The following is a 22,259-nucleotide window of genomic DNA, read 5'->3' on the forward strand; positions in this document are numbered from 1 at the left end:
GGGTATTAAGCTGGTGCGCTAGAGGCGGAGACTCAGACGGGTCTTCGTCGTTCTGACCTAGAAGAAGTAGGGCTGCACATTGCAGTTTGGAAATGGAACCTGTAATCCAATAAAGACTCTTTGAAACTGAACGCTGGCTGACTTGGTCCTATGTGAGCTGGGACTGGGTGGCAGCCCTGACACACAAGATAATATTTCTAGTCAATTACTTCTCGTTTCAGGGATTTTCACGGTATTTCATTTGTTTTGTGCAATTTCTCAGATCCGTGACTGTCTTTTTTCTATTGGTTTTCCCCCCAGCTGTAGGGCAGCTAAGTGGGAGGAGGCAGGCAGACTCTGGCGGTCCCGTGTTGCACCCCACCCCTATGGGCAACTCACCCCATCCCTGGGTGTGCCGCCCCAGGCACCCGAGTGGGTTGATGCAGGCGCTTTTGGCTGGGAGTGGAGTGGAGGGGAAATTCCCTGCATTGCAGGGGGTTGGACTGGATGACCCTTGGGGTCCCTTCCAGTTCTTCAGTTCTATGATTTCTCTCCCCCTGGAGACTCATCGGAACTCAGCTCCACAGAAACGAGAGCATGCTCCTCGAATTTGAATCGGCTTTGGGCAACCAGGGGCAGGAGAAAAAGCAACTTGGTCAACGGACTTTTATGGTCAAATAGCATGATGACATCCACCCGAGCTATAAATCAAATCCAGTCCATTAGGAAGCTGCCGTAAACGGAGCCAGACCACTGGATTTTGTGATTGTTGTACACCGCTTAGATGTTTTCTGCATATAAGTACTTTCACAAATAAAATGAATTCCTCCCTCCCACCCCAAACCCTCAAAAGTGCTGAACTCCTTAGCTTTCTCTCACAGGAGAAGCTCAAATGAAGTCCCATCTAACTTTTCGGACTTTTAACCATCCACACAACCAAATATAAACACGACCTACACTAGTGGCCAAAATTGTGGAAACCTTTTGGGGAAAGTGTATTTCCGAGGTTTGATTGCTCATAACACCACTTTCTTTTTGGCATAACGCCATAAAATTATATATCAGTGGGAAGATAATCTAATGAAGATTGTACTGCAACAAAGTTGGTTCTGTTATCTGTATTCTATCAAAGGGTATAGCCAAATAACCAGAAAAAGGAGTGTTTAGAAAGCCAATCAGGTGTCATCTTGTTTTGGCAATGATGGCTCATAACACCACTTTTTTTGGGGAGTAATACCATAAAATTTTATATCAATGGAAAGATAATTTATATTGCTTCTTCTTTCTTTTATTGTCTCATTCATTCTCTCTCTTACTCTCAGTCTCCTTGCCCCGTTAAACTATCCTTCCCTCCATCCCTTGATCCACCCACTCATTCTTCCTCCTCCTGAAAGGATTTCATGGATGCTGGGATCTTCTCTGGGCCCTCTTGACTAGGGCTGGGCAATATATTGATATTTCGTCCAAAACCAGTTTGAAGACCATTATACCAGTTTCATAATTTTTGACCTGGCGATATATCATGAATCGTGATCTCGAGTGTGCTATGCAAAAATCACGATGATCCGTGAAGCCAGCCCACACGGCTCCATCCTTATTCCAGACATCGTGATCTATTGGTATATCACCATGTTTAGCTGGTGATGTATCGCCATGTTGAAAACCCAATCTTGCCCAGCCCTGCCCCTGATCCAACCCCGACCAGAGCAAAACATTACTTCTTTGGCTTCCTCGGCGAGATGTCAATGGCGGGTCCTGGTGCCGGCATGTCCATGGGGAACATGTCCACCCACAACTCCAGCCGTCCCTGCAATGGTGGAGAGAGCCAGTTAGTGGTACCTAAATCCTGCTTCTTGGGAGAAAAGCAATGACAAACATAGACAGCATCTTAAAAAGCAGAGACATCACCTTGCCAACAAGGTTAAAGCTCTGGTTTTCCCAGTAGTGATGTATGGAAGTGAGAGCTGGACCATAAAGAAGGCTGATCGCCGAAGAATGGATGCTTTTGAATTCTGGTGCCGGAGGAGACTCTTGAGAGTCCCATGGACTGCAAGAAGATCAAACCTCTCCATTCTGAAGGAAATCAGCCCTGAGTGCTCACTGGAAGGACAGATCCTGAAGCTGAGGCTCCAAGACTTTGGCCACCTCATGAGAAGAGAAGACTCCCTGGAAGAGACCCTGATGTTGGGAAAGATGGAGGGCGCAAGGAGAAGGGGACGACAGAGGACGAGGTGGTGGGACAGTGTTCTCGAAGCTACCAGCATGAGCTTGACCAAACTGTGGGAGGCAGTGGAAGACAGGAGTGCCTGGCGTGCTCTGGTCCAGGGGGTCACGAAGAGGCGGACACAACTAAACGACAACAACAAATCCCCCCCCAAGTCCCAAATCGCTGGGCCCTGCTCAGATCCAATCCGTTTGGGAAGCCCCAGTGCATCTCATGCAACCTTTTTTCCTGTTGGATCAGACCCAAGGTGCATATGTCTCCTTTCCAAACGTGAAGAAGAAGAAGAAGAAGGAGAAGGAGAAGAAGGAGAAGAAGAAGAAGAAGAAGAAGAAGAAGAAGAAGAAGAAGAAGAAGTTTTATTTATACCCTGCCCTCCCCAGCCAAGACTGGGCTCAGGGCGGCTAACACCAGGTATAAAAACAATTGATTATTCCTGACAATCAAAGGAAAGCATTCCTTTATGCAACGACAGCTGCCAGGATGCTTATAACAAAAAATTGGAAAGGGAGAAAAATCCCATCAATGAAAGAATGGCAAATTAAATTTTGTGAATATATAAATCTGGCAAGACTCACGGCATTCATAAGGGGACAATCGGACCCGAAATTATTAAAAGAATGGGAATGTGCTAAAGAGTATATGAAAAAACATTGTTCTGGAGTAAACATATCGACATGTAATGAATGATGTTTTGCAGGGTTAAAGAAAAAGAAAAAATGGTGTAAAAAGTATAAAGATAGAAGTAATCTACATTAGACACAACAATTTAGAAAGAGTAAAATTTTTGAGGTCTTAGGAACAAAGGAAGTCAATATGTGTATATGTATGTAATGACTAGATTAGAATGAAGATATGGTTTTATTTGTAGATGTGTGCTTTTTTGTTTTTTGTTTCTTTCTTTTATGTTCTGTTTTTCTTTCTTGTTTGTATAGTTTCATTTTGGATTCAATGTTTGTCATTTTTGTTGTAATTTTGCATTGAATTGTTTTTTGAATTGAATTTTGTTGTAATTTTGCATCTCTGAAGTCTCTCAGCCCCACTCACCTCACAGAGTGTTTGTTGTGGGGGAGGAAGGGAAAAGGAGATTGTTAGCCGCTTTGAGACTCCTTACGGTAGTGATAAAGCGGGATATGAAATCCAAACTCTTCTCTTCTTCTTTGACAATAAAATTTATTTTTTTAAAAAACACAGTTGATTAAAATACAACTTAAAAACAAGATTAAAATGCAACATTAAAATGCAGCCTCATTTCAGTAGAAACTCAAATCAAAAACTTTTGGGGGGTGAAAACGTCAAGTCTTCACCAAGGCCAACTATCCAAACTGGTCCTACGTGGGCCAGAAAAAAGCCAGGGAAGTCCCCAAATAGGAGTTCCATCACAGAAGGAGAAAGGAAAAAGGAAAGAGCGAAATGCTTCTGTCAGGGAACTGCCATCAGTGCCGGAGGGAGAGAGCAAGCTCCAAAGGGATTTCAGAGAGCGTCCCGGGAGTGGGAGAGGCAGCCCATCTTCTGGGGAAGGGAATCAGTGTAGCTCCAGTGGAGAAGGGGAGCAGATGGGGGAATCAGCGAGGCGGTCCCATGACTCCTTGCTGGGGACCAGCGGGGAGAGGAAGGGTCCTCCGCTGCCTACGCCCTCCTTGCGCAGAAGGCTTCCGCGCAGGGAGAGTAGGAGGAGACTGGGCGTCAAAGAGCTTCTTTGCTGGAAGAAGTTTAAGAAACGCCCACTGACGGATTCTGCCAGCGATTGAGACAGCCACGGGTGAGTGGCTGTCCGGACAGGAAAGGTTCACTCAGGCAACCCAGCCAGGTGTTGGGACAGGCTTACGCACGAGCAACCCCTAGAACCATTACAGCTTCCTAGAAGATCACGGGCAGGATCCCAGGCCCTATGAACTGGCAGAAGAAGAGGAGGAGAGGCTGCTGGATCAGGCCCATCACCCATCTTGTCCAGCATCCTGTTTTCACAGTGGCCAACCAGGTGCCCATTATGGGAAACCCACAAGCAGGATTCGAACCCAAGGGCCACTCTCCCCACCTGCGGTTTCCAACTCTGGAGCCATCCTAGCTGGAGCCATTGAAACTCCTCAATTCACAACCAGAGGTACCACTGTATTAGAATTTATATACCGCCCTAAACCCGGAAGTCTCAGGGCGGTTCACAGAAAAGATCAACGGATAATAGATATAAATCAGGGAATCGAGCAGTCGAAAAAGGAGATACTATAAATACAGAAGAGACGGAGGTTACTAAATATGAATAAGGACGGCTTGTATTCCGGGACTTCCGGGTTAGCGCGATCGACTAATGGCGGATTCCCTCTGAGCTCCGGAGGGAATCGGCTCCGCAGGATCGGGTCTTGCCGCTGCGGCAATGCGGGGACCCTCAAAAATCACAGGCGGTGAAGCCTGTGAGCGTGGTGACTCGGCGGGCACCATGTATTCCATTCCATTTAAAGAGGTTTAAATGGAATGGTTTTGTTTGTTTGGTTTAGGTTTGTCTGGTTTTATTTCTTTTTTAATGTATTTTCTTCAGGTATAGACAGAAAGAATGTTGTTCATGCTAACAGTTATAAAAATGTGTTCTTTTTAATTTTTTTCCTTTCTTCTTTTTCTTTCTTTTTACTATCTTTTGTATATGTAAGATGTGTAACATGTGGATGTCAACAATAAATAAAAATATTTTTTTAAGAAAATGATCAACATAAAAACCACAATATATATAATCAAAATAAAAACCACAGCCCAATAACACTCCTGCCCCCCTTGGAGTCGGTGGCATTAGAGACATGCAAATACAGTGGTACCTCGGGTTAAGAACTTAATTCGTTCTGGAGGTCCGTTCTTAACCTGAAACTGTTCTTAACCTGAAGCACCACTTTAGCTAATGGGGCCTCCTGCTGCCGCCACGCCACTGGAGCACAATTCCTGTTCTCATCCTGAAGCAAAGTTCTTAACCTGAAGCACTATTTCTGGGTTAGCAGAGTCCGTAACCTGAAGCATCTGTAACCCGAGGTACCACTGTACATGGTTGGAGCACGAGTCCTCCACACCAGCAAGTGCGCAGCCTAGAGTGGCGCCAGGTACCTGCTCAATGCCTGGCTTGTCCGGGTTCAGCAGGGGCCGTGTTTCCACGTGCTCAGGCACCAGTTTGCAGCCCACGCGCGGGATCTCCTCCCAGTGGTGCAAGACAGTCAGCGCTAGATGCTCGTCCGTCTGCTTCTTCTGGCCTGCGGGTGCAGAGAGCGCAGAGGCAATGAGGCAGAAAGAGAGAGAGGAGCAGAAATATTAGCTGATGTTTATGGCACCCTTGTGGGACCAACAAGACGGCTCGCCCCATCAGCCTGGGTTTGCTGTGGTCTAAACCACAGAGCCTAGGACTTGCCGATCAGAAGGTCGGCGGTTCGAATCCCCACAACGGGGTGAGCTCCCGTTGCTCGGTCCCTGCTCCTGCCAACCTAGCAGTTCGAAAGCACATCAAAGTGCAAGTAGATAAATAGGTACCGCTCTGGCAGGAAGGTAAATGGTGTTTCCGTGCACTGCTCTGGTTCACCAGAAGCGGCTTAGTCACGCTGGCCACATGACCTGGAAGCTGAATGCCGGCTCCCTCGGCCAGTAAAGCGAGATGAGCACTGCAACCCCAGAGTCGGTCACGACTGGACCTAATGGTCAGGGGTCCCTTTACCTTTACCTCTAAAATGTACCTAAAATGGACGCGGGTGGCGCTGTGGGTTAAACCACAGAGCCTAGGGCTTGCTGATCAGAAGGTCAGTGGTTCGAATCCCTGCAACGGGGTGAGCTCCCGTTGCTCGGTCCCTGCTCCTGCCAACCTAGCAGTTCAAAAGCACTAAGTGCAAGTAGATCAATAGGTACTGCTCTGGTGGGAAGGTAAACGGCATTTCCGTGCGCTGCTCTGGTTCACCAGAAGCGGCTTAGTCATGCTGGCCACATGACCTGGAAGCTGTACGCTGGCTCCCTTGGCCAATAAAGCGAGATGAGCACTGCAGCCCCAGAGTCAGCCACGACTGGACCTAATGGTCAGGGGTCCCTTTACCTTTACGTCATCCATTGAGCAAGGGATTCAAATTACAAGAAAAGAGATCCTCCCCCCTTTTGTATTATTAAATTAATAAAATTCCCTGTGGAACGCCCTCCCAGCAGATGTCAAAGCAATAAACAACTATTTTACTTTTTAAAAAAACTGAAGGCAGCCCTCTTTAGGGAAATTTTTAATGTCTGGTGCTGTACTGTTTTTAATATTCAGTTGGAAGCTGCCCAGAGTGGCTGGGGAAACCCAGCCAGATGGGCGGGGTATAAATAATAAATTACTATTACTATTACGATTAAATAATCATACATAAATATTCTGCAAAATTTGAAGGCCGGCTGTCTTTCTAGTCTCGTATTGTGCAGGTCTGCCTTTCATCATGAGCTAAATAGACATCCTCTCCCTGTCCCCATCTCTCACCATCAACCGTCTGGGGCTGATTCCCTTCCAACATACCGTTTTCGTCCTCCACTTCTGTGGGTCCCGTGAAGACCCGGTTGGTCACCTTCACTCTGCCGCCAGGGCCGTAGTGGGGGCCGTCCAGCTTCCCCTCTTTGCATAACTTGGACAAGATCTGGGTGGGCTTCTGAGGGTCTCTCCACATATTGTAACCATGGCTGTGGACAAAAGTTGACTCTCGTCAGTTCAAGGTAGGGCTTGGGGGAGCCCGGTCCCTGCAGCCCGCTCCTCAAGGACCCTCCCTGCTCTATACAGTGATGCCTCGGGTTAAGTACTTAATTCGTTCCAGAGGTTCATTCTTAACCTGAAACTGTTCTTAACCTGAAGCACCACTTTAGCTAATGGGGCCTCCTGCTGCCGCCACCACGCGATTTCTGTTCTCATCCTGAAGCAAATTTCTTAACCCAAGGTACATTCTTTCACCTTTGGTGGACGTGCCCAAGGATTAAGGCTTTCTGGGAGATGATTTATAATGAAATGTAAAGGGTATTTAAATATACATTTCTGAAGAAACCAGAGGCCTTCCTCCTGGGCATGGTTGGCCAATTGATGCTATAGAAGGATAGATCATTCTTTATGTATGCAACAACAGCAGCAAGAATACTTATTGCAAAGTATTGGAAGACACAAGATTTACCCACTCTGGAAGAATGGCAGATGAAGGTGATGGACTATATGGAATTGGCGGAAATGACTGGCAGAATCCGAGACCAGGGAGAAGAGTCGGTGGAAGAAGATTGGAAGAAATTTAAAGACTATTTACAGAAATACTGCAAAATTAATGAATGTTAGAATGACGTTGGATTGAGGTTAAGTAGTTTTTAGCAGTAATGTTAAAAGGAATATGTAAAAATGGATTGTTAACAGGTGATAATTTAAAGTTATTAGATTTTAAGATAAGAGATTAAGATAAAATCAAAGAGGGAAAGGATTTGCTGAACTAACTAATTTGAAGTGGAATGCAAAAAGGGAGGTGTGAGGAGGTCGGGGAAAACAAGCAAATGAAAGATAAGACATGGAAAGACTAATCTGTTTTTTAATTGTTTTTATCTTGTATTTTCATTTTTTATTTTCATTTTTTATTTCTTCTTTCTTTTTTTCCTTATTTTTGTAATATGTTGAAACTTTAATAAACATCTTTTTTTAAAAAAAAACAAAAACCAAAGTTCTTAACCCGAGGTACTATTTCTGAGTTAGCAGAGTCTGTAACCTGAAGCATCTGTAACCTGAAGCATCTGTAACCCGAGGTACCACTATATGGGTAAGACTTAATAGGAAGTGTTGCTGAGTTCACAGAATCAAAGCGTTGTGGAAGGGACAGCAAGGGTCCTCTAGTCCAGCCCCCTGCAATGCGGGAATCTTTTGCTTGAACCCACAGCCTTGAAATTTGGGATGTGGAACTGCAATGCCATGTGAGCAAGATGAATAAACACCCAGCAATAAAAGATAACGGGAGAGGATTTACCCCAGCAAATTATTTGTCAAAATTACAAATACCCAAATACAGACGGGCATTTACCCTCACTAGATTCAACGTGCTGCCTTATTGCAGGGCAGATTCGAAGGTAAACTGTACGCGGAACGAGTCTGCCCCTGCGGCTTGATGGAGGAAGAAACTGTCTCTCATGTCTTGTTATGCTGCCGTTTCTATGGGGATCTACGCTCGGTATTTATCACTCCTGTTATACAAAAATCTCCAAATGGGTCCGAACTCCAATATCTAAAACTCCTGGTAGAGGACAAGGATCTAGAGATCACACTAAGGGTGGCCAAATTCTGTGCCACTGCCATAAAACCTAGGGAACAAGCTGTGCTACCAAAATGATTCAGGTTTTAAATGGCAATTTTAGGTTGTATTTTAGTGATCAAGATTTAATAGACATTTTTAACTGCCGCTATATCTGAATTGTCTCTGTTATACCCAATTGCAACTCAATGTATCCCTGTTGTGTTTTATGATTTTCCTGATATTGTAAGTGACCCGGAACTGGTCTGTGACCGTAATAATAAAATTATGAATTAAGAGTCCAGTGCTCTATTTGCATGAGGTTTCTTTGAATGAAGAGTTGACTTCTCTGGCAAACTCTGCTTCTTGCAGGGCCTCCCTCAGAGCTACAAAATTCAGCTGCAGGGATCCAGGATGCTTACATGGAGTAGTTCTGCGTGATCCCACAGGTTGCCCTGTGCTTGCTGTAGTATCGGTTCTCCAGGTCGATCTTGGTCTCGCCAATCAGATCATCGGATCCCACCAGATCCCAGTCGTAAATGGCCACTGTCAACATGGACTCCATGGGAAAAGTGGCCTCGATGTCGAACGACCTGGAGGGGGAGAGACAACCACCTGGAGTCACGGGGTAAATTGGGAAGGAATGGGAAGTGGCAAGCGAGGAGAAGGACAGGCCTCAGGGATGGAGAAACTTTTTCAAAGCAATTGTTGCTGGGATAGGTGGAATTATTAGATGGGTGCAAAAATAAGCTAACCAACTATCTGGGTGGTCCCAGTTTGGGTCAGGATTAACCTAAGACAGGCTTTTCTTAGCCTTGGGTCCCTAGATGTCAGAAATAATAATAAATAATAATAATAATAATAATAATAATAATAATAATAATAATAATAATAATAAATTATATCCTGCCCATCTGCTTGGATTTCCCTAGCCACTCTGGGCAGCTCCCAACAGAATATTAAAAACACTATAAAACATCAAACATTATAAACAATATAAACATCAAACATGTTTAGGGAAGTTTTTAATATTTAATGCTGTATTGTTTTTAATACTCGATTGAAAGCTGGCCAGAGTGGCTGGGGAAACTCAGCCAGATGCGTGGGGCATAAATAATAAATTATTATTATTATTATTATTATTATTATTATTATTATTATTATTATTATTATTAACTTCCCCAAACAGGGCTGACTTCAGATGTCTTCTCAAAGTCAGATAGTTGTTTATTTCCCTTTTATCTGACAAGAGGGCATTCCACAGGGCAGGTGCCACTACCAAGAAGGCCCTCTGCCTGGTTTCCTGTAACCTCACTTCTTGCAATAAGGGAACCTCCAGAAGGCCATCGGAACGGGACCTCAGTGTCCGGGCTGAATGACTACAACTCCCAGCATCCCTGACCACAGGTCCTGCTAGATAGGGATGATGGGAGATGTAGTCCAGCCATGCCTGGGGACCTGAGATTGAGGAAGGCTAACCTAAGGTGTACAATGCCTGGTTTGGAAAACCCCAGTTCTCCACAACCCATTAATGCATTCCAGTACTAATGGAATTTTGCTGCCTCACAAGTGCCTGCAAATGTCCTCCTCTCTGAGTCTGCCTCCTGGCAGGTCGTGTGTCCATCTGAGCTTCCATATGAATAATAATAATAATTTATTACTTATACCACGCCCATCTGGCTGGGTTTCCCCAGCCACTCTGTGCGGCTTCCAACAGAATATTAAAATACAAAACCTATTAAGCATTAAAAGCTTCCCTAAACAGGGCTGCCTTCAGATGTCTTCTAAAAGTCTGGTAGTTGTTTTTCTCTTTGACATCTGATGGGAGGGCGTTCCACAGGGCGGGTGCCACCACCGAGAAGGCCCTCTGCCTGGTCCCTGTAACTTGGCTTCTTGCAGTGAGGGAACCGCCAGAAGGCCCTCGGAGCTGGACCTCAGTGTCTGGGCTGAACGATGGGGGTGGAGACGCTCCTTCAGGTCTACTAGGCCAAGGCACAATCAGAGAATTGTAGAGCTGGAAGAACCCTCAGTGGTCATCTAGCCTAACCCCCTGCAGTGCAAGAATTTCAGCTGAAGAATCCCTGATCCAAACTCTTTAAAAACCTTCATCGAAGGAAAGCCCACCACCATCAGAGAGAATCTGTTCCACCATTGAATGAATCCCTACCCCCAGAAAGTCCTTCCTGATATATTCTCAGGATCTCCTTCCTTGTCCTTGGAATACATTTTGGGGGGTCATCGCCTCTAGAGCAGCAGAAAGCAATCTTGCTCCACCTTCTGGGCGAAAGGGCTACCACGTGGAAGATGGAACGAGCTTGTTTTCTGCTGGCCCGGCAGCAAACGAAAACCCAACCAAGGCAGTGCTGTGCAAAACCGCTGCCTGGCTCAGCGCAGGGACCCCTTACTTTCCAAAAATGGGGTTCAGCTGTTTGGAAATGTAGTTCTCCTTGTCCTTGATGTCCGTCTTCCCCAACTTGATGACGACGTACGGGTCAGCTTTGCCGTTGATGTCGGCGGGATGCAGATCAGTGGCCTGGAAGAGAAGCCAAGGCTCATTGCAGGATGCAACCCTAAAGTCCCACGTTAACAAAAAGGGGTCCCTTCTCTCCAACTCGCCTGCTATCTATCTTTGAAGAGGCTTGTGATGGCCTGGGACTCGGGCTCAGACTCGGAACCAGAGGAGTCTCAGGCCGCACAGGATCCTTTGCCTCAGGCAGCATCTGGACCAAGTCTGGGGCCTGATCCTGAAGAGCCCCAGTCTACACAGGTTCCCCTGCAACAAGCACCAGCTGGGCCGAGTCAGGGGCCTGATCCTGCCCTGGCTCCAGATGCGGGGATGACCTCGTTGCCTTCAGCTGGGCCATCGCTTACAGCTGCTCCACTACTGGTTGGGTCAGGGGAGGCTGAGGTTGGGTCTAGTAACCCACCGACGTCTCCTAAGCTGCAGAGACTCGGGTCTGAGAGAAGGAGAGACCTGAGTACTCGCAGGAGGAGTGCTTGCCTTTGGGCGAGCCAGGGAGGTGAGTCGCTGGGGGATCAGGACTGGCCGTTACCCCGACAGAGATAAAAGGCTCTCGGACCCTGCCCCAGGTTGCGGGAGCAATGTTGCTGTATGCTAGATCCTGCCTGAGATCCTGTACCTGTCCTTGCCTGGTTTCCTGCCTCGTGTCCTGCCTTGGCCTGTCGGACTGACTCCCAGCGGAACCTTTGGACTCTGGACCGGTCCTGGACCGCGTTTCACGGGTTACCCCAGGGCCCAGCACAAAGCTGACCTTAAGATACATACAGGGCCAGATTAAGGTTTGATGAGGCCCTAAGCTACTGAAGGTAAAGGGGCCCTTTATATGTCCAGCTGTCCTTTGTCAACAACAAATTGTCGCTGTTTTTTATGTGTTGAATACATGCTCTATGGTCATTTGTGGACCTCATAGGTATCTGAAGCCATTTGCACACATTGCCGTGCACCCAGTCCATGCGGAATGTCGGCACCCTATATATAGAAAGGAGCAAAGCAGTGATATTTTAGGGATCAGGCTAGCAGGCGGGGCCCATGACTTGCATCACAGGAGCCTACACAACACAAAACACTGTTGCTGTATGTAGGTTTTATTTTGTTTGTTTTTTATCTTATATTTTGGAAATGTACATCCAGGTTTTTTTAATATATTTTTTTTGGGGGGAGGCCAAGAGAGTGGGGCCCTAAGCTATAGCTTGTTTAGCTTATACGTAAATCTGGCACTGGGTACATAACAAAGAGCTAATTGTTTGTTTTCTGTTGGCTGCTCATTTCTGGAAAGAGCTACAGGGAGCGAACATTTCTTTTTGGCATTCCGAAGTTCGGGAATTTGCTTTATCTGAAAGGCTAGTCAACAAACCATGTGTTTCCAGGGGACAATATCGAAAGGATAGGTTGGCTGCCCCCAAATGGAATACAAATGATGTCCCAACCAAAGAAGAATGGCAACGCAAATGGTTGGAATATGCGCAGCTTGCAGATTTAACATATAGAATAAGAGAACAGGAATAACATTCATTTAAAGAAAATTGGAAAATGTTTGTTGAATATATGGGGGGGGGGTAATTGTGTACACTTGAAAACGTTGGCAGCATTAAGATAAGCTCAACAGTGTAAATACGTTTTGATGGAAGAAACAATGGATTACTGAATGGTTTAGTTTATTTAAAATATGCTGGGATTTGTGCTATGCAAAATGAACCATGGGTGGGCGGCACTTTTCTGAACTTTTCCCAGCCCTACAATCTCCTTTTTGAGGCGAGGCAACCAGAACCTGGCTGGGGGTAGCTCAATGGAATCAAATGCTTGGAGCTAGAAGGGCTGTAAGAGGAAAGAGAAAACAGTGTGTCCATCTGCTTACCCTCACCACGTAGACCCGGACCAGCACGTTGATGGGGTCGTTGCTTGGGATGCCCTGGAACATGCCGAAATTTGGGTCATACCCCGCCTCTTTGGTGATGTCATCAGGGAGTGGCACTTTGTAGACGCACATGGAGCCCTGCAAGAAAAAGGGGGAGGATGAGGAGATGTTTTAATCTGGTTAAAAGGGAATCCAGGCCTGGGCAAAGCAACAACAACAACAACAACAACAATAATAATAACAATAATTTATTTATACCCCACCCATCTGGTTGGGTTTCCCCAGCCACTCTGGGCGGCTCCCAATGGAATTAAAAGCACAAGAAACAATCAAACATTAAAAACAAAAGCAAAAAGGGAGGATGGCTGAATCACAGACTCAGAGAGTCTACAGAATGTAGAGTTGTGAGGGACTCCCAAGGGCCATCTAGTCCAACCCCCTCTGCAGTGCAGGAATTGCAGCTGAAAAATCCCTGTGGCATGTGGCCTCTTTAAAAAACAAAAACCTCTCCCTCTTGTGTTTTGCTCCACCAGAATAATGGCACCAGGAATAACAGACCCCCAGCTCCACGTGGAAAATGCAGGTATGAAATCAGAAAAATTGAAAATGTCTATCCTTCCAGGTTTGTCAGCTTGTTTAAGATAGTTCTGTGTATTTTTATTCAGTCATTCAGACAAAGTAATAATCATAAATGAATAAGAATAAAAATGTGCACCCCACCACTGAGACCATTCCATTGTAACTATCTAACCTCCCAAAATTTCATCACCTCTTACAATGGTTTGACCCCTTTCCGTTTTAACAAGGCAAATTCTACAAACACCCTCCATAACGCCTCAAAATCATTTCTCCTGCATATTCCCCGTCTTACCTTAATGGCACATGTTAATTTATCGTTAATAGCTATATCCCACACCTCTTTATACCGTTCTTCCATTTTATATTCTGCTTGCCCCTTCCACTTCCTAGCTATAATAATTCGTGCAGCTGTCAATCAATTTGCGTGCAAGTCCTTCACAGCCTGTGAACCTACCACCCCATCATAAATTCAAAATAATGCTACCTCTGGACTTTCGGTCAGCTTTAACCCCGTGATTTCTTTTATCTCCTTAAACGCCCTTTGCCAGAAAAATTGTACATATTGACACCTCCACCACATGTGAACATAATTCCCTGTTTTCTGGCATCCGTATTTTCAAATCCTTTCCAATGTGAAAGGAGGGCGGGAGGACCACCACCCATTTCTAGAAGTATAGAGGCATCGCATCTCCCAAGAGAGGACCATAAACTGTTCTGAATCTGCTGTGTGTGGGGTTTGCAGATGCCAGCCCCCCAACTCGCCTTGAACCTGCCCACGATGCGATCCTCGTCAGCTGCATGGTCATCGTCGTCGCCAATCTTCCCCCGAAAGAGGTTGAAAGTGTGCAGCCAGTCCTCAAAGTAGTCAAATTCCGTCTCCAGCTCTTTGGGGAACACCTGGAGAGGAGGTGACAGTGAACCCGGGAAAGCAACAGCGAAGCATGCAAAGTAATAATAATAATAATAATAATAATTGCTCTTCGTTGTATTTCTCCATTTCATAACCTCTTGATGGCAAAAGAAGCCCCCAAACCTCAAAGCAATTTACAAAAATGATAAAATCAAGCAAAATTTTAGAGCAATGTTTTCAAACATTCCAATATTTAAGATTCAGGTAGGTAGCCGTGTTGGTCTGACACAGTTGAAATATATATATATATAAATAAATTGTCCATTAGCACCTTAGAGACCAACTAAGTTTGTTCTTAGTATAAGTTTTCATGTGCATGTACATTTCTTCAGATACCAAGAAGAAACTTAGTTAATTTCTAACATGCTCCTGGTCTCTCTCTCTCTCTCTCTCTCTCTCTCTCTCTCTCTCTCTCTCTGTAGGTAAAGGGACCCCTGACCATTAGGTCCAGTCATGACCAACTCTGGGGTTGCGGCGCTCATCTCACTTTACTGGCCGAGGGAGCCGGCGTACAGCTTCCGGGTCATGTGGCCAGCATGCCTAAGCCGCTTCTGGCGAACCAGAGCAGCGCACGGAAATGCCGTTTACCTTCCCGCCAGAGTGGTACCTATTTATCTACTTGCACTTCAGCGTGCTTTCGAACTGCTAGGTTGGCAGGAGCAGGGACCGAGCAACGGGAGCTCACACCATCACTCAGCCAGCTCAGCCCAGCCCCCTTCTTTACACAAAACAAATGAGTCGGTGAGCAGAGGTGCCCCTTCTGCCATCACGGGGTGAGCTCCCGTTGCTCGGTTCCTGCTCCTGCCAACCTAGCAGTTCAAAAGCACGTCCAAGTGCAAGTAGATAAATAGGTACCACTCCGGCGGGAAGGTAAATGGCATTTCCGTGCACTGCTCTTCTTCCAGATTAGGATTACCATACATCCCGAATTTCCAGAATATAATCCTCATAAACAGCGTCTGAATGGAAATTGCTGAGATGTCCAGGAAAATGTGGGCGTACGGCAGCCCATGTCGGCAGTGTACAGGTGAAACTCGAAAAATTAGAATATCGTGGAAGAGTTCGTTTATTTCAGTAATTCAGCTTAAAAGGTGAAACTAATATATGAGATAGACTCATAATTATAACAAATAAAGGCTTGACATATCTCGCTTTGCATGTTATGTATTAGTTTCACCTTTTAAGCTGAATTACTGAATTTTCCACGCTATTCTAATTTTTCGAGTTTCACCTGTAGATTTTCATTTAAAAAATAGCTTTAAAAAAAACTCAACAACGTTTGAGTCCGGATCTTCACTTTTTGAAATATGCATTAGGTTATAGAATACACCTGCAAAGAAAAACATAAAAACCCCAGTCTGGAGGGGCCCTCAGGGGGCAGAGCTAACCCCCCCCCCCCATAAATCCACGCTTATGATGCAAGTGGGATCTGGCACAGCTCACCTTAAGCTCATCAATCTTCTGCTTGTTCTTCTTCTCGGGACCCTCGGATGTCGGCGGCTGCCCCTGTTGCTGCTTCTTCTTCTTGTCTTCCTTGGGGGCCTTGACTTTCTCTTTGGTCTTCCCTTGGCCTTTGGAGCCTTTCATGGGAGAGTCATCGAGTCTGATTTCTGAGCCCCCCAAGGGAACCAGTGGCAGGTGGCGTATGGGGAGGGCAGGTGCAGCAAAGGCGGGAGAGGAGAAACAGAAGGAGCAGCCGTGATGTGCATGAAAGCTGACAGACAGCCGCTATCAAACCAATTTTTGCCGTTCCTAAAAGGGTCCCTTCCTACTGAGGCTTGGGGGAGACCACCAGGCCTTGCTATTAGTGTCTCAGGTACCATGCTGAAAAGGGCTGCACAGGTGAGGAATAGTGGGAGCGCCCCCCTTGCTCCCAATCAGGATCCTAGAAAAAAACCCACCAAGAACTCTGGCCAATATACCATATTTTTTGCTCTATAAGACTCACTTTTTCCCTCCTAAAAAGTAAGGGGAAATGTGTGTGCGTCTTATGGAGCTAATGCAGGCTGCGCAGCTATCCCAGAAGCCAGAACAGCAAGAGGGATTGCTGCTTTCACTGCGCAGCGATCCCTCTTGCTGTTCTGGCTTCTGAGATTCAGAATATTTTTTTTCTTGTTTTCCTCCTCCAAAAACTAGGTGCGTCTTGTGGTCTGGTGCGTCTTATAGAGCGAAAAATACGTTAAGTTTCAAAAGTGGGAGTGGTCCCTACTCGCAAATCAAACGCACAGAAAAGCCCAATATACACGTTCATCTACCCACACTTAGGTGAGGAATCATATGAATATATGCTGCTTTAGAGTTTTTAATTTGATCCAACACATGCAATTATATTTGTTATTTCCAGGCATTATCTCTGAGAAATGTAGAAAATAACAGGACATATTTATACAAATTCTTCAAACTTACACGGCCCCTTAAAAATTAGGTAAGGAACCAAATGCTGTGTAATACTGTTTTATGATTTATGATAATTTAGAATTTGAATGTATTTTCATGTAATGTTTGATACTTTCAGCTGATGAAGGTGAATACATCGAAACAGTCCTGGTTTCTGATCCATAATTGACTTCTGACTTCTGCTCAGTGACTGAAACTAAGATCTTCACGTCAAATCTTATTATGGACTAATATGAACTTATCTCTACTCATAAACTCTTATCTTTAATACTGTAACAAATTATTGTGTTATACATATCCTTGTGAGTTTGAGTTTGTAATCTCTGAGTTTGTAATCCTTGTCAGAATACATACTTTTGAAGGGATTAGTTTTTGTTACAATTGACTATTGATTTGTGAGTAGGGACCACTCCCACTACTGAAACTTATACAGGCCAGAGTTCTTGGTGTGCTTTTTTCTTGGTATATTTAATAACAAGAACTCCAACTTATTTAATGTCCCGATCAGGATCCTGACACTTCCCGGGGGCAGTGGGACAGTATAGTTTTGGAACAGCGGTTCGCAGAGGGGCATAGTTCAGAAGACAACAGTTGGGAAGAACTGGGTGGTGAACAGCTAGGAGAAGAAGAACCAGGAAAGAGAGAGTTAACAGACTCCGGTTCGCCAGAAAGTGTCCAGACAATCTGTACAAGGTCACAGAGATTACATAAGGTAGCTGCACAGAAGGCGCAGTGGTTGCGAGATCAGGTTGCAAGATGAGTAAGTGACTCAGGAGGAAAGTGGGGGTAAACCTTAACTGGGAGCACCTGCGCTCCAAGAATGGACTCTTTGCTCTTCCACTGTGATCATTAAAATCTCTTTCAATGGTAAGAGACTATTTTTGCTTTGTTCTGCTCATCCGCGGCCAAAGAGAGGGATGAAACCGCTTCCCCAAAGCCTGAAAGAATGCTTCGATTCATTGGGAGGGAGGTGTTCGTGGTTTCTCTTGGAAGTTTGGGTGCAACTCAGCTTGCAGGGAAAGGGTCTGCATGGGGTCTAAACAGAGTATGGGACCCCCAGAACTATCCCTGTACCTATCTCTCCTTCGAGGTTTAGAGGGGTACACATTGGGTTGCGTTGCCTTTACAACTTTCTGCTCCTCCTGACACTTTCTTTGGACCTCAAGGCAGGAGGAGGGAACTTTCTGATTCTGCATCAGACGGTGTCGGATCACAGAAGCCCCCCCCCCCAGCCTTCCCCAAGACATCTGACATGCCCAGCTCCAAAGTCCAATTCTGCCAACTTTCATCGCCTCTTTGCCAGTGATGGGTTGATGACAGAAAAACTGAGGGAGGTGGGGGGACCATGCAGAGAGGGAGACAGGGAGTGCCCAAACCTTTGCTTTTGGGCAGTTGGCAAAGAGAGAGAGAGAGGAATGAGTGGAAGGTGGCACAAACACTCTGCAGATGGCACCATGGAAGGGGCCTGCGCTGAACTCTTTTCATATGCATTCGAAAAAAATAAAAATGTGATGGCACAACAGTTTCCTCGAAGGTGGAAATGGGGAATTCATTTTCAACAGTTCTCAATGTTTCTAAAGTTCAGGTACTTGCATTTTGTTTCAGCTCTAGGAGAGGAGCTCATTCTTTTGGGGGGGGGAGATTTGGAGAGGGCAAATCTCTCTGTTTCATAATTTTGGAACATTTACACATTTAATAAATACCAATACTACAGCCTTTTACGTGGGTCTGTGGGATGGGGGAGTTGTTGTTTAGTTGTTTTCGTTTTGATTATTGACTTGTGTTTTTCATCTTGTGTATTGTTTTGTGAACTGCCCTGAGAACTTGTGACGAAGGGCGGCACATAATAATAATAATAATAATAATAATAATAATAATGCGCCGCTTGATGGAAAAAAAGAACCCAAACAAATCTCAAAGCAATTAAACCCTGCTCTCCTCCTGGTTTACTGATCCTCTGCTAAACCTGAAGCAGTTTGCAGATGTTTTGCATGGAACGAAAGCTAAACTCCTTTCAGGAGAGCCCTGGTTTTAACAGCTGCATGGCCGATCAAGCAGCCCAGAGGTGAAGGGCTGCCTGTTCCTGGAGCTGCAGTGAGAAGGAAGGCTTGACCTGTTAATTTCTGCCTGCTCTCCAGCTGTGGAAGGTGTAGGATCTGTCAGCAAGTGGGGCTTTCCTTGTAGTTTGAATTCCCCAAACATTACAGGTTGTTGGGGGCGGGGATTAACTCTCCTATCTAATCCCCCTTTCATTTCTTTGAACTCCAGATTTCCAAAAAATTTACCCTCAGACATATCCATCTCCTCCTTCTCCTCCGCTTCGGCCGCAGCCGCCTCCTGCTGTCGAAGCAGCTAGAAAAAGGAAATTAAAGGAAGGTCACACAACAATGTAGATGTTATAAGCTATAACATCTATGTTCATAAATGTACAAGGCAAACGCATACATAAGTATATAAACCACATGTCTGAAATAGTACAGGAGAACAATTTCTAAAGCCATTTTGACTCTTTCAGTAACCTCAAATATTCCTCTGCAGTTTGGATGGAAATGGGAAAAGCCTCACCCGTTGTCTCTGTGCTCACAAATCCTGCCTTAAGGGCACATTAGGCTATGAATAGGGTGAGCCTGTGACCTGGACTCAGGAATTAAGTATTTATCATCACAAAAGAATGCCGCAATCACAGCTAAGGCAGCCCTTCCATATGATAGAATACACCATGGGTAGGCAGACTAAGGCCCGGGGACCGGATCTGGCCCAATCGCCTTCTCAATCCGGCCCGCGGACGGTCCAGGAATCAACGTGATTTTACATGAGTAGAATGTGAGCTTTTATTTAAAATGCATCTCAGGTTATTTGTGGGGCACAAGAATTCGTTCCTTTTTTTATTTTCCAAAATATACTCTGGCCTCCCACAAAGTCTGGGGGACAGTGGACCGGCCCCCTGCTGAAAAATTTTGCTGACCCCTGGAATACACAGCCTAGAAGGGCATTGAATTATAGCACTGTAGAGTTGGAAGGGACCCCAAAGGCCATCTAGTCCAACCCCTTGCAATGCGTGCTGGGATGAAGTTGTTCCGGCAGCATTCATTGCAAAGAAGCCCTGGAGGAATTTGGTGGCATGTGACCAAGCCGGCCTAACAATACGGGAAGAGCCAAGTATATCTCGTCTGGAATTAGAATTAGCTTTGTTTTGCAGAATGGGAGAACGGCTCTTGTGTTGAAGGAATGGGTTTCTGTGCAGTCAGTCTGAAACGGGACCCAAAACCCCCATTTTCCTGCTCCAAGGGAGCATTTCTAAAATGCATTACCTTGAGCATTTGAGTCAATGTATAAACAGAAAACCAGCTGTATATACAAGTGCTCAAAGCCCTCTCCTTTATCAGTCCGTGATGGCAATGGATGGCCTTGCCAGTTCCGAGTGGAACAGGGATGGCACATCTGGGTCTTATCTTACATCCTGACCACAGACGCACAGACGTTGTCAGGTCTGACAAGAGACCCGGAAACGGCGCCAGGAGTTCTCTTAGAGTTGGTGACCTTCTTCTTTCCCCAAGATAAGAGTATAGGAACAGGAACAACATTTTATGGTCAAGAGTACAGGAACAGGAACATCTGTTTATGGCCATGGATGTCTACTTACGTGTATGAGCTGACGTGGTTGGATTCCTGGGGAAGGGGGAAGAGGGTGCCTGGAGGATATATATATTGCATGAAATTTCTCATTTCTTTGGACTTGCTGTGGACTGACCACGCAAGTGCCTTCTGCTATCCGGAAAGCAGAACAAACTCTTTCTCAGAATCAACCTTGGTGTCGTTTGACTTCCTTTCTGCCTCCCGGGAGCAACGCAGACCCCACCAGTCGGTAAAGTCTAAGAAGGCTACAGTGTGGCTTCCTGCTCCATATTTTGCAGCAGCGTCTCTTGATCGCCACCTGCCAACCACTCACCTCCTTCATCGTCTCGATGGAAGCAAAATACTTGGACCACCAGTCCAGCATGCTCTCGTCAGGCTCATCGTCCTCCTCCTCCTCTGCACCCCCTTTCTTCTTCTTTTTCTTCTTCTTCTCCTTCTCTTCTTCCGACTGCAAAATAATGGGGAAGAGGAGGGTGACAGAGACGCGGTCAGAGGTTCTGGTTTTCGAACGTTTTTCGGAAGCCGAACGTCCAACATGGCTTCCACGGCTTCTGATTGAGTGCCGGAAGCTCCTGCAGCCAATCGGAAGCTGTGTCTTGCTTTTTGAACAGTTTCGGGAGTCGAATGGACTCCCAGAATGGATTAAGTTCGGCAACCAAGGTACCACCGTATAAGAAATCTGCTTTAAAAGGGTGAAACTGGATATGACGGGAGTTTCAAAACACAATTGTATGTAATCGTGATGATAAGCATTGAAGTTGGGTGGACGGGAAGTCGTTAGTATTGCAGAACAGGATCATAACCGTTGAGTGATAAAGTGTAACTTTGAATCTTGAAATAAAACAAAATATTAAAAATGAGAACAGAATGCTGGACTATTTGGGCCATTGGCCTGATCCAGCAGGCTTTTCTTATGCCCGATCATAGTGTTTTAAATGTGTGGCATGGCACTTGGTTTAATTCAGCCCTCAATGCCCGGGGAGAAAGGCCTTGGACTGACAGCTAGCAAAAGCATGTGCAAGAGCTCAGTCGTCACAATAATGATCTCTGGCAAGCAAGCAGCCCAATAAGCAGCAACAACTCCCCGTCAGTTTTATGTAGTTTATTTACAAGGAAAGACACATCCAGAGAATGGCCCTCTCGCCTGCTCTCATTAGGAGAAGTTGCTCAGTCTGACTCTGTTGGGATTCACGGAATGCTGTGTGAGATAATAAGTCTGCAGGCTTGAGTTTGCTAGTTGATGCAACAGGCTGATGCAATACTTTCTATGGAGGTGCGGGGTCAGAGAGACTCAGCAGTAATGTGCTAACAGTTGATTGGCTGTCATCAGTTTAAAAGGGAAACCTGTCCAGCAGTAAAGGTGGTGGTGTAGAGGAGTGTGGTCAGAGAGAGAGAGAGAGAGAGAGAGTCTTCCTATTTGCCTTAAGGTGCAGCCAGGTACTCCGTTTGACTGTATGAACTGCTCATATATTATAGCCTGTAGATATTTGTATCTAAATAGCTCACAATAAATATACTGCCGTGAAGAACCTGGAACTCTGAGCATTTCTGCTAAAGCACCGTGAAGAATTCGCAACAGTCCCTCCCCAAACAAGAACGCCCAAACCCCAGCTTTCTACTCCTTCCCTTCCGTTTCTCTCTGAGCCTCTCCAACCTCCTCGTATGGGGACTGCATGACTGGCCTATCTCCAGGGGCATAGCTAGCTACTCCAGCAGCCAGAGCAGCAGGGGTGGGGTAATCCATGCACGGGGGCACGGCAATCTGCCCACAGGGATGGCGCGGCGATCTGCCCAGGGGGGGTGCCACGTCAATCTGCCCAAAGGGGTCCTGCAGCAATCCGCCGGGGGGGGGGGCGCCACAGTGATCTGCCTAGGGGGGTGCCATGGCAAGCTGCCCAGAGAGTCCACCTGACGGACACAAGCCCCAA

At 45.9% G+C, this 22,259-nt stretch overlaps 1 protein-coding gene across 18 annotated transcripts in view; it reads right to left on the minus strand.

Annotated features, from left to right (window-relative positions):
• The window catches only part of OTOF (otoferlin), a 202,662-nt gene that overhangs the window by 22,779 nt on the left and 157,624 nt on the right, over positions 1–22,259 (minus strand). For 11 of the 18 annotated variants that reach the window (XM_083493978.1, XM_083493987.1, XM_083493981.1 and 8 more), the window contains 10 exons: positions 20,645–20,779; positions 18,981–19,047; positions 15,742–15,908; positions 14,151–14,285; positions 12,810–12,947; positions 10,839–10,966; positions 8,856–9,026; positions 6,705–6,865; positions 5,288–5,430; positions 1,698–1,786 (listed from right to left, as the gene is read on the minus strand). In XM_083493978.1, coding sequence (XP_083350104.1) covers positions 1,698–1,786; positions 5,288–5,430; positions 6,705–6,865; positions 8,856–9,026; positions 10,839–10,966; positions 12,810–12,947; positions 14,151–14,285; positions 15,742–15,908; positions 18,981–19,047; positions 20,645–20,779 — 1,334 coding nt within the window. The remainder of the gene's footprint in view (positions 1–1,697; positions 1,787–5,287; positions 5,431–6,704; positions 6,866–8,855; positions 9,027–10,838; positions 10,967–12,809; positions 12,948–14,150; positions 14,286–15,741; positions 15,909–18,980; positions 19,048–20,644; positions 20,780–22,259) is intronic. The other 7 variants (XM_083493990.1, XM_083493982.1, XM_083493979.1 and 4 more) reach the window with 1 other exon arrangement.

This window comes from Podarcis liolepis, assembly GCF_965112155.1.
Source record: "Podarcis liolepis genome assembly, chromosome: 3".
NCBI lineage: Eukaryota > Metazoa > Chordata > Lepidosauria > Squamata > Lacertidae > Podarcis > Podarcis liolepis.